The sequence below is a fragment of the Nannospalax galili genome, unplaced genomic scaffold (genome assembly GCF_000622305.1).
Source record: "Nannospalax galili isolate Female #2095 unplaced genomic scaffold, S.galili_v1.0 scaffold546, whole genome shotgun sequence".
NCBI lineage: Eukaryota > Metazoa > Chordata > Mammalia > Rodentia > Spalacidae > Nannospalax > Nannospalax galili.
Window position 1 is genome coordinate 1,037,344 of NW_008355158.1, and position 12,241 is coordinate 1,049,584.

Sequence of the window (12,241 nt, forward strand, 5' to 3'; positions counted from 1 at the left end):
TACCATAAACAGAGCATTTCTCCACTCTATCACTGTCTTTGGCGATTTTTATTTTAGTCATTCTGAAAGGTGCATACTGTTATCTCATAAGGTTTAAATTTGCCTTTCTTGAAGGCTAATGGCGTTCTACACCTTTTCAAGTGCAAAATTTCCATCTGCCAATCTTCTTTAGTGAAATGTCTGTTCACATCTTTTTCTCATTTTCAAGTTGGATTGGATTTAATTGTTGAGTTTTGATAAATTTTTACATATTTCAGAATTTATCCTTTGACAGACAATGTAGCTGCAAGTGCTTGTCTCCTTAGCCTTTCCACAGGGTCTTCTGTGGAGATAATTTTTAATTTTGATGGTTTAATTTTCGTCCTTCTATGGGTGCTGCTTTTTGAGTCAAGTCGAAGAATTCTTTGTTTAAGGCGCTGGAGAGACGGCTCAGTGGTTAAGAACACTGGTTGTTCTTGCAGAAGACCCCTGTTTGAATCCCACCATCCACATGGCAGCTAACAGCTGTCTGTAATTCCAGTCCCAGGAGATCTGACAGCCTCTTCTGACCTCCGCGGGCATTGCACAACACGGGTGCACGTACCTATATGCAGGCAATACATGCATACACATAAAATAAAAATAATAAATTTTTTTTTAAAAAAGAATTTTTTGTTTAGCCTAGTCTTATTTTATTTTTATTATTTTATTATTATTGTTTTGTGGTGGTAGGGGCATGCATGCCATGGTGTGCATTTAGAGGTCAGAGGTCAACACTGTGGAGTCAGTTCTCTCATTCCACCTTTATGTGGGTTTCAGAGATCAGGTAGCCAGGCTTGCACAGCAAGTGCCTTTACCCTCAGAACCTTCTCAAAGGCCCTAGGCTGAGTTTTTAATTTTATTTGTTTTATCGATGGGTATCCAATTGCTTCAGGATCATCTGTTGAAAAGACTATCTACAGATTCAATGTAATCCACATCAAAACTTCAATACAATTCTTCACAGAAATTGAGAAAAAAATATTAAAATGCATATGGAAGCCCAGCAGATCCTGGATAGTCAAAATAATTCTGAATAATAAAAAACTGCCAGAGGTATCACTATATTTGTTTTAAATTTATACTACAAAGCTAGTATTTACAGCATGGTGCTGGAACAAAAACAGATACATTGATCAACAGGATAGAATCAAGTACCCACCCAGATCTATACCGACACCCACACATCCAGCTACTTGATTTTAAAGATGCCAAAAACATGGAGAAAAGAGAGTATTGTTACTAAATGATGCTGAGAATACTGATACCCACATGTATAAGAATGAAAATTGATCCTTCTCTCTCACCCTGCACACAAATCAATTCCAAATGGATAAAGCTCTCAATATTAGACCCCAAGCTCTGAAACAAAGAAAGTGGGGAGTAAACGTCAGGATACAGGCTCAGGAAAGAACTTCCTGAATAGGACTCTGGTCACCCAGGAAATAAGAGCAACAATCAACAAGTGGGACTTCATGAAATTAAAAAGCTTCTGCACTGCAAAGGAAAATGTTAATCAACAGAAGAAGCAGCCCAAAGCATGGAATAAAATCAGTGGTGTCTAGAATATACAAGGAACTAAAAAACTAAACACCAAGAAAACAAACAACCCAATTAAAATGTTGGCTATGAATCTGAACAGAGAGTTCTCAGAAAAAGAAGTGTAAATGTCTAAGAAATATTTTTAAAAGTGTTTGCCTTCCTTAGTGATCAGGGAAATGCATATTAAAACTACCTTGAGATTTCACCTTACTCCTATCAGAATGGTTAAGATTAAGAAAACAAAAGACACTGGGCTTGGTGGTGCACGCCTTTAATCCCAGCACTCAGGAGGCAGAGGCAGGCAGATCTTTGTGAGTTCAAGGCCATCTTGGTCCACGTAGTGAGTTCCAGGACCGCTGGGACTAGAGGGAGACCCTGTCTCAAAAAGACCACCCCCCCCCCAAAACAAACAAACAAAAAAACCCAAAAGACAAAATGCTGGTGAGAATGTGGAGAGTTGGAAAACTTCATGCACTGTTGGTGGGAATGCAAATTGGTACAGCCACTGTGGAAATCAGTGTGGCAGTTCCTAAGAAAACTAGACCGAGACGACCCAACTATACCATTCCTGGGCATATACCCAACACATCTGTTACCTAGTACAGAGTCACATGTTCATCCATGTTTATAGCTGCTCTATTCACAATAACTAGGACATGGAAATAGCTTAGATATCCATCTGCTGATGAACACATAATATAAATGTGATACTTATATACAATGGAATTTTATTCATCTATAAATAAAAGTGAAACAAATTATGAAATTTGCAGGTAAATGAAGATGGAAAGCATTATAGTGAGTAGTGTGACCTAGATTCAAAAAGACAAATGTTGCACGTTCTTATTTATATGTGGCTCTTAGGCTCAGGTCTTTAGAATTGTAGATTTAATTTGGACACAGGAAACAGGAAATGGACCATTGGGTGGGAGGGGGAAAGTATTAAGGGAGATGGAATAGTAGAACACAGGTGATATGAAGGGGAAAAGGGGAATAATGGCAAGTGAGGGTTAAGTGGGGAGAGGGACGAGAGGGTAGGACAGGGGATGGTTTGGAAGAAGAGATAACTATCACTACAGAAGTTTGAAAGAGCCATATGGAAACATACTATTTTATAAGTTTCATATATCTAAATATATGTTTAATTGGAATTACCCTACACAGGGGATTATGCTTATTCCAAAACCATAGTCTTCGAAATAAAAAGTCCAATGCCAGGTGTGGGATATTTCTTCTTGAGTTGTTGGACAGAGGGCTGAAAGATCCCCCCCCCAAAAAAAACAATACATGCTATTGCCACTGTTCTTAGTTGCCCACCAGAACTTGATGGTAAGACTCTATTGCTGAAGACACCACACACATTGGCCTATTGGATGGGATATGAGCATCTGTAATATCTCGTATGTGCTCATGTTCAAGTTCAACGGATCAAAAGTAACATTCATTATCACACTCTCAAAGTTTCATTGTCATATACTCTCTGCTTTGATGAAAATCATCCTAAACTCCAACCTTAGGAAGCATCCTCTAAGATTCTCTAACCTAAGAGCATTCCTCTCTTTTCTTTACCCATTATTGGAGGTCAGTGACTAAATCCTGTTATCTCAAGCTGTTTAGTACATGCTCTCTTTTTCTACTTCATGTTTGTCACACTGATGCTGCCTGAACTCAAGACATCTTTGACTCTTTCGTCAACTCTTTAATCATCTCCAAAATTAGTAATCCAATTAGAAGTTTTCCCCCAATGTCTCTATGAGCAGACTGATCTTAGAGTATCACCCTGCTCATAGTGTGCCCTTTTAAATGAAATGAAAGTTTGAGAGAACGATAATGGGTGTTACTTTCAATCTGTTGAATTTCAGCTTGAGGTGCCTGTAAGATATTCTGGATGCTCATATCCCATCCCATAGGCCATGACTGTGGTTTAGGATTGCAGCAGGCCAGTCCAGATGGAGATTTAGATTTGTGAGTTATCAGCAATGAAAATGGTAGTGTAAAAGGCTTGGTTGTATGTCAGAGCCTGAAGGAAAAAACCTCAGCAAAGAGTTCCAACACAGAGACACAGGTAGGGAAGACCAACCTGTGTGTCCAGTAATGGCATAAACAAAGACAACAAATTCATGAAAGACTTAGAGCATCCGTCTTTGTCAGTTAATGAGGATCAGGTAATGGGAAGATTCAATTTGGCAAGTGGCATGTTATTTGTGGCATTATATGGACTAGCCTCAGTGATGGGGTATGAAGCGAAGCTAGATTGCAGGCTAAGAGTTGCAAAGAGATCTGGAAGGGGACACTTGATGTTTCTCAGAGAAGTAAAGAAAGGCAGAGAGATAGGGTGGTAGCTTCAGGAGGAAAATGATTTAAGTAGTTTCCTTTCTTTTTTCCCCTTCACATATTCTTTTATAATGCCTTTATTTTCTTTGTGTATCTGTTCTTTTATTTTTTTATTGCTCAAGACACTTGAAATTGACTATATCATTCTGAGGAGAACAAGAAGAAAGCTAATTGATAAAATCTGGTTAGCAAGGTGCATTAGTTACTTTTCTGTTGCTGTGATAAAGCAACATGACCAAGGCAACTTATAGAAAGAAGAGTTTATTGGGCTTATGGTTCCAGAGGGATGAGCTCATCATGGCAGAAGGTGGCTGGGCACAGAGAGCTGAGTGCTCACATCTTCTAGCAGTGACTGGAAGCTGAGGGAGAGAGAAATTACAAGTGGGGGAAGGTCATGAACTCGTAAAACATGCCCCCCCCCCTGCCATGGTGTGGATCTTCTAGCAAGACCTTATGTCCTAAACCTCTAAAAACAGCTTACCAACTGACCAGGTAGGTATTCAAATATTTGGAGCCTATGGGGGAATGTTCTCCTTCAAACAACCATGTGGGGAATAAAGAGCATAGGTACAAGGTGTAGCTGTCTTTTCTGCCACTGAAAACATAGTAAAAAGAGAGGTTTAGTTGCTTATTTATTTATTTATTTGTTTATTTGTTTGTTTGACAAGGTATCTCTATGCTGTCCTTGCTGGCCTAGAACTCTCTATGTAGACAAGGCTGGTCTTGAACTCACAGAGATCCACCTGACTCTGCCTCCTGAGTGCTGGGATTAAAGAAGCGTGCTACCACACTCAGTTTAGCTGCATATTTAAAAAAGTCAAAAATAATTATGCCTACCTAGATAATTTATCTTTCGTATTGCAAGGGAGTTTGAAAGCAGATCTAGGCCTTAGGGACACAAGTTCTTTTGATCTTTTATTCTTCCGTATCTCTCTGTCTCTCTGTCTCTGTATGTGTGTTATGAGAAAAGGTTTCGTATAGCTCAGGCTGTCCTTGAACTTACTGTGTAGCTGAGGTTGGACTTGAACTCCTGTGTCTCGTGCCTCCACCTCCTGAATGCTATGATTACAGGTGTGAATCACCATGCCCTGCTTGCTGTTTCCATTTTTAAGGTCTCTAGATAGTTCAAGATGCCTGCTTGTAGTACAGCTGTCTCAGCTACTCAGCTGAGGAAGGAGAAGGAGGAGGAGAAAGAGTAGGTGTTCTACCTGCATCTACTTCTTTAAGGCACTGTCCTTAAGTGAATTCTATTTACTTTTCAGTGGTCACTCATAACTTTATGGAGAGCAAGGAAAGTAATTCTTAATCCCTTTGCTTCTATAAAAGTACCTACCACTCTACAGTCAGGAAAAAAAAAAAAAAAAAGCAAGAAAATGGGCATTGGATAAACAAGTAGAAATTGTTCCAGGAGGAAAGATAGTACAAGTACTTGCAAGGTAATACTTTTTTTTTTTTTAATGCAAGCAAAGGAAATTGAATCAAGTAGATGTGGAATTTTAGTGGATTTCTGTGACAAGGTCAGCAGACAAGGGAGTACTTCACAGACACCCTGAGAAGGCCCATAAGTGATTTAACAGTGTCATGAGAAACGGAAGAGAACTGACTTGCTGACCAACTGGCATGTAAAGGAATGTGGAGAACTGAGGCCTAGCATAAAACTAAACAGTAGAGGAATATCATGTCATATCATGTCATATCATGTCCAGTTCAGCAAACCAGATACAAGAAAAGAGTTAACTTTACTTAAGGTTGTATGTCCTGGGTGTGGGGGATGCAGAGCTAGAAAAATTCAGGGTAGAGAGAGAGAGAGAGAGAGAGAGAGAGAGAGAGAGTTATTTGGCAGAGGAAGGAGGGCTGAGCTAAAGGATGTTAAAGGAGACAGAACCAGATGTGGGAGCAGATAAGGCTTGTTGGGAGACCCAGTAAACCAATTTGGCTGAATAGGAGGGCTCATGCAAGGCCTTAATGGAGAAGGATGTTGAAAGGCCTCATCTGATAAAGACTGGATAAAGCATTCCTCAGTTTTGAGTCTAAGCCACATTTTCAGGCAATGAAGATCTGTTGAAGGTTATTGTGCAAGAGAATGACTTAACATTAATGTGATGGAAGTTTGTATAAGGATGAGGGACAGTGACCAGAGCAACTGGTTTGTGCAGCTAGCAAAGACAGGGGTGGGGGAGTGGGGGTGGGGGGTGAAAAGCACATGCAGTAAGTCACTTTCTGTGCTGCACTCTGGGCCATTTTCACCTTGTAGGCTTTCACTCTGTGTTGAAAAGCATTTGACCTCAAATTTCCATCTCTATCTCCTTTCTCCCTCCCTTCTTTTCCTTCCTGGCCCCCTCTGCTCCTCCTTCCCTCCTTCCCTCTGTCTTTTTCTGTCTTTGTTAATGAAGTAATTCAACAAATACTTCTTATCTACTGCCTCCACACTGGGCATTGTACAGGGCATTGAAGATTCAATAACAAACAAATAAAAGAGTGCCAAGAGGGGCTCAGTAAGCGACCAAGTAAAAGCACGTGCCAGGCTTCAGCAACGCAACGAGTCTAGTATTCTATTATGGTAGAGGAGGCAATACTGAAGCCAATACAGACAAATGACAAGGAAGTGGTTGGGGAGCAGGAGAAACAGAAGCAGAGGCATAGTGGGGAAGAGGGCCTGGATCTCAGGTGCTGTAGCTAGCAAGTAGTTCGGGGGAACTGACAGATTGGGGTCTGTTGGGCAATGGCATTTTTTTTTTTTTCCTGAAGATTTATATTCTCCAGATCTGGAGTGATTGGGTCCAAGGTGCTACTGGTGGTTCAACCACTTGGTGGCTCTGGGACCTTGGGTGAGTTACCTAACCTCTCTAAGCCTCTTTTTAAAAAGACATTGATCTGGGCTGGAGAGATGACTCAGTGGTTAAGAACACTGGTTGTTCTTGCAGAAGACCTGGTTTCGAATCCCAGCACCTACAGGGCAGCTAACAACTGTCTGTAACTCCAGTTCCAGGGGATCCAACAGCCTCTTCTGTCCTCCATGTGCATTGCACAACATGGGTGCACTTATCTACATGCAGGCAATACACACATACACATAAAGATAATAAATAAAATATTTTTAAGAAAGACATTGCTCTTTAGATGTTGTATCATTTATAATATTCCTAGCTCAGTGCTGGGCACACAGAAAGCCCTTCGAAACTGATGGCTACTCGATCTATCACTTCAGACACAGCCACTATCATGAAAATCCTTCTTATAAACACCATTCATCTTGGTGTGCAGATTAAAAGGAGATGGGATAAGCTGGAGGAAGGGAGTCCAGTTAGAAGACCTCTGAAATAATCTAGGGAAGAATATTCTATCTTCTGTTCAGTGTCCAGCTGTCATTCGGATAGAGTTTAAAAACAAGGAAAGTTTGGGGAGTATATGAAAAGGAAGACTGAGCAGGCTTGGGTGATTGATTAGCTGAAAGAGATCAGAGAGTCAGTGAAAGACTCCTACGAGGCGTCAAGCTTGGGTGCCTGGGAGAATTCTGGTATGATCTACACACGAAACCCTTTTGCTCTGGACTCTGTTTCTCAGGCCAGTGCTCTCCTGACAACCTTGGATGGTTGGCTGCCTTTTCAATTTCATTCACCTGCTCAGTGACTGTGCTGCGCTGCTTGCCACTTTGTCTTTTTTCACAATGCTTTTTCCTAGTCACAGTGAAGTCATACTTGAATTTAGAACCTTGAAAGGTTTGAACTTGCAGTTGGGTTTGCATATACTCTCTGCTTGCTTCCAAACCTTCCTTCGTTTCTAGATCATGTGTTTCAAGAAAGACATCGGCATCGGCAGTCCTGTTTCAGAACATTAAGAGAATTCTACATGTTCACAGTTCATATTGTTTTGCACAGGATATTTGGTATGATTTATCAGTATTATGTACTTATTATTTTAACTTCTGTTTAAAATATGGAATCTCACATACATATTATGTTAGTTGCCATGCTACAAAAACAAAATAAAATCTGGCTCAGCTTCTGGCTATATTCATTTGTTTATTAACCTGTTTATTTATTTATTATTTATTTCTGTGTATATGTGATGCACATGGTATAGCTTATGCATGACTGTGTGGAGGGGTGCATGGTCATGGAGGCCAGAGGAGGATGTCTGATGTCCTGCTCTTTCACTCTTCATGTTACTCCCTGCAAACAGCATCTCTCACTGACTCTAGTAAGGCTGACAGGCAGCAAGCCCCAGGGACCCTCCTGCCTCATTCCCCCTCAGCATGTCATCACACCTAGTTTATTTTACTCTGGTGCTGGGATCTGAATTCAGGTGCTAATGTAGCAGGGCAAGCACTCTTACCCACTGAGCCAGCTCTGCAACCCAGCCTTTGGCTTTTGTGTTCCTGCAAATTTACTTTTGCTCTGATTCTGGGAACAATTAGAGAAACTCAAGCTTGATATAAGACCTTATTCTAACCAATGATCTGTCCACTATTGTCTGGTTTTAGAACAAGGTAATAGCACATGGGGCTGATACCACGGTTCTCTGGTTTTCTCTTTCTTCTTTCTTTTTGAGTTTGATATTCTAGTTACCAAGAATGCATAGCAATTTGACAAAGACCAGGAGCTTTGAGATCTTCTTAGGACTAGGTTAGTCAGGCTCAAGTCTCTGTCAATATGATGAACTGTTGTATTTATTTTATTTTAGAATTTTGTGTGTATATGCATTGGCCTATGTATATATGTATATGAATGGTGTGTATACAAATTCCCACTAAGACCAGAAGAGGGCATCTGATCCCCTGGAGCTGGAGTTACAGATGATTGTGAACCACTGCCTGTGGGTGCTAGGAATACAATCTGAGTCCTCTGCAAGAGCAGCAGTTGATCTTAACTGTGGAGCCATTTCTCCAGTCCCTGAACAGTATTTTTAAAAGGGAGACATCTTTGGGGTGTTGTTAGTGGTTAAACCCAAGGCCTGTTGACTACTAAGTTCATACTCTTATCACCAAACTATACTGCAAATCCCAAGAATGGTTTTTTTAAATGTCTTATACACAACAGACAAAAAAATGTCCTATATAAAACCAAATGACACATTATGAGCAATTTTGCAATGCTTTTCACTAGCCCAAAGTAGCAATGCATTGATCTGCCCAGACACATTGCACAGTTGTTCTTGAGGTTTAGGAAAACAGCTTCCCTGAACTAGGGGAAACAGGCAAAAGCCACTGGCAGCCTTAGAATGGCCATCCCAGTCTCAGCTAGAGTGGTTAATGAGCACAGGCCACAACTATCATCAAAGGAGTCAGAATTAGTATGCACCTGAGCTCCAGCTTCAATGGTCTCTGTAGCAGCTCACAAAAAGCCCTCTTCCTGGGTTTCCTCTACCGATCATCTGGTCTATGGTACTTGTGCTTGTGTCCTTGGATTTCAGAAATAGCATGTGAAGGATGGGAAATGAACGGTCTTTGTGGGAAAAAGTAGCCTTTCAGCTTCTCAGCATTTTACACAGCTGCTTTCCTACTTTTCCAGATTGTGAATCTACTCTGAGGCTATTAAAATCTATTCTTGGTGATGACAAAAAAGGTAGGGACTCAATGGTTCTTTGCCAATTGCCCTGTGTCTGGCAACAAATACCCAACAACCCAATTTTCCTTTCCTCTGCTAACAGCAAAACACTCCTGCTCGTATTTGTAGGCAGATAAATCTCAGCCCTGAATTCTGGGTAAGGAACACAGCAAGACAGAAAGCCTCTTGGGCTAGCCTGTTTCTCCAGGAGGGAGTATGGGTCTTGGCTGCTTTAAGAGTCTGACTCCCTGGTAAGGGGGCTGGTCTATCCTGGGTGTGGGAGGAGGGACCGGTGAAGCAGGCCCCGAAGGAGTCCTATTTAGATCACAGACAAAAAGAACCAGGAAGTAAGGAGGAATTATTGCCGTACATAGCTCAGGATGTTAAAGGTGATCACCTCCACTGCGTGGTTATTCATTAGCAAGAAGGAAAGTACAGGGGCGAGCAGGCTGGTGCAGCTGCAAGCCTGAAGCAGGCTGAGATGTGCTGGCCGAAGCCAGGTCTGGAGCTCTGACCTGTAGCTTTCTCTAACTTTTTCTTGGGACACAGGGAGAGGTGGCTGTTTGTTCTCAGATGTCTGTCTAATTAACACTTTTTTTTTTTTTGGTTGGGGGTCGGGATACTCAGAAGAGGAGAGAAGCATCTTCCCACTAACCCTCAGGCTAGTGCTCACTTGATTTTGCCCCAGGGCAGCAGGTTCCACAGAAAGCCAGGCAGCGAGGCTCTTGTTGCCCTTGTTACAAGAACCAGGCCCATGTCTGCCGGACAGTGCTGAAGGAACGCTCTCCATTCTGGTGAGTTGGAGCTGATTTCCAAGCTGCCTGGTGGAGGAAGAGACAGTGGATCTGCAGAGCCTGAGGGGAGAGGGGTATCCTCTCCCCTGCTCCCAGCCAGGGCACTATGGGCAATGTCTGTGTAAGGCTCTGGGCATATTTGCAGCCCTTTATCCCCTGCTGGTCTCAGGAGACGGACAAATCAGTGGTGATTGAGAACCCAGGAGCCCGCTGTACCCCCGAGGTTCCCAAAACACAGGAGCCCGAGAGAAGCCAGGGCCACTACTTTGTGGCTCTGTTTGATTACCAAGCTCGGACTGCAGAGGATCTGAGCTTCCATGCAGGAGACAAACTCCAAGTCTTGGACACTTCCCACGAGGGCTGGTGGTTCGCCAGACACTTGGAGAAGAAAGAACCCGGCTTGGGCCAGCAGTTGCAGGGTTACATTCCTTCCAACTACGTGGCGGAGGATCGGAGTCTCGAGGCAGAGCCGTGAGTAGGACAGACCACACTTTGTTTCTTAACTCTCTGGGGGCTGGATAAAGAGCATTTCTACCTCCCTATCCACAGCCTCCATCCTCATCTCCAGGTCTGCCCAGACAGTGTGTGGAAGCGCTGGTCAGAAGCAACTAATTCAAACATGCTTTCCTTGCAAATTCAGAGTGAAACTGGCAGCTGCTTATTGTTGAAACGACTTTTATTACAGCCAGCACACTACCATGTTTTAGTACTCTCCCTTCTGCCTCGCTTTAGATAGAATTGCCTTTTCATTTTCCGGTGCCCCATAGGTACCCCATAAACCATACTTTTAAATCTAAAGTCCGGTGTTTTTTGTTTATTGTTTCCATTCCAGACTAATGCTTTAAACCTTACTGCTAACCACATTCTGGAAGTTTCACAGGCAGCTAACACAGAAGATAACATTCACATTTACACAAAACTGGTTTTTCCAGGGAAATCATGACAGAGAAAACTTTCTTTGAATTCTTAGATCCTGAGGTATGCTGCTCAAGTTGTGAGAGCCTTGGATTGTTAGGATTAAAAACTGGCCAGATAAGGACAGCAAAATTTAAGCAGAAAAATAATGGCAATATTTCTTCAGAAGAGAGGATAAAGATTTTATCCTAATAATATGACTTTATAAGGGGGCCTGACAATGAACATACACAGTGTTACCTCTTTTCTAGTTCCAGGTATTTATCTTTCCCCTGTTTGAAGAATTATCTAACCTTGTAAACATGGATTACAAAGGTTACTGAATAAGTCTGATAACCTGTCTCATAGTTTGGGTCTGAAGTGTCTCTTACAGGTTTCTGTTTTAAACCTTGTTCCCAGCTGGTGATCTTGCTTTTGATGTTTGGAAACTTTCTAAGGTTGGGCCTAGATGGTGGACTTACTCATTAAGGACAGGCCTTTGAACCTTATTCCCAGCCCGTATTCTCTGTCTCACCGTCTGTTTCCTGGTTCACTACAATGGGAACAGTCTCTATCACATGATCCTGCCACTTTGAGTTGCCCCACTTGCTTTTCTACCATGATGGAGGTGGATTAAACCCCTCTGAGACCTTAAGCCAAAATATATCTTTCCTTACTTCAAAAAATTGAAAAGGCTTTTTTCTAGTATTTGTATAAATTCTAGGATTTATTGTGGAATAAAAGACGAAATTTTTATGCATTTATTCAAGCTGCATCCTTCCATCCATTCGAATAGCAGGCACAGCAATGGGTATGCTGAGTGGGAAGGGGTAAAAGTTATGCTAGTGATACTGGATCATGAAGTGGGTAAGGAGCAATCTTTCAATGGTCACGTAGGATCTGGTGGATTAGGTGGAAACTGTTGACCTCAACTTTGGTGACTAGTTCTAGTGAAATCTAAGAGAGGGAATGCCTTTTACAAAATGGGATCATTTTAAAAGAAGGGCTCCTTAGTGGAGGAATAAGTGGAGATTCATGCAGGTTCTTATATAAGAGATTTTTCTTTCCCCCACCCTGGTTGCTTTATTTTTTTATTGTATTATTATTTTAATA

At 41.8% G+C, this 12,241-nt stretch overlaps 1 protein-coding gene across 4 annotated transcripts in view; it reads left to right on the forward strand.

Annotated features, from left to right (window-relative positions):
- Window positions 1-9,623: 9,623 nt before the first annotated feature.
- Frk (fyn related Src family tyrosine kinase) overlaps window positions 9,624-12,241 on the forward strand; it is a 107,742-nt gene continuing 105,124 nt past the window's right edge. Inside the window, exons 1-2 of one of the 4 annotated variants that reach the window (XM_029555592.1) lie at window positions 9,624-9,691; window positions 10,068-10,705. In XM_029555592.1, the coding sequence (XP_029411452.1) occupies window positions 10,341-10,705 (365 nt within the window). In that variant the 5' untranslated portion in view covers window positions 9,624-9,691; window positions 10,068-10,340. Of the gene's footprint in view, window positions 9,692-9,738; window positions 9,941-10,067; window positions 10,706-12,241 lie in introns of those variants that run through there. The other 3 variants (XM_029555591.1, XM_029555590.1, XM_008852197.3) reach the window with 3 other exon arrangements.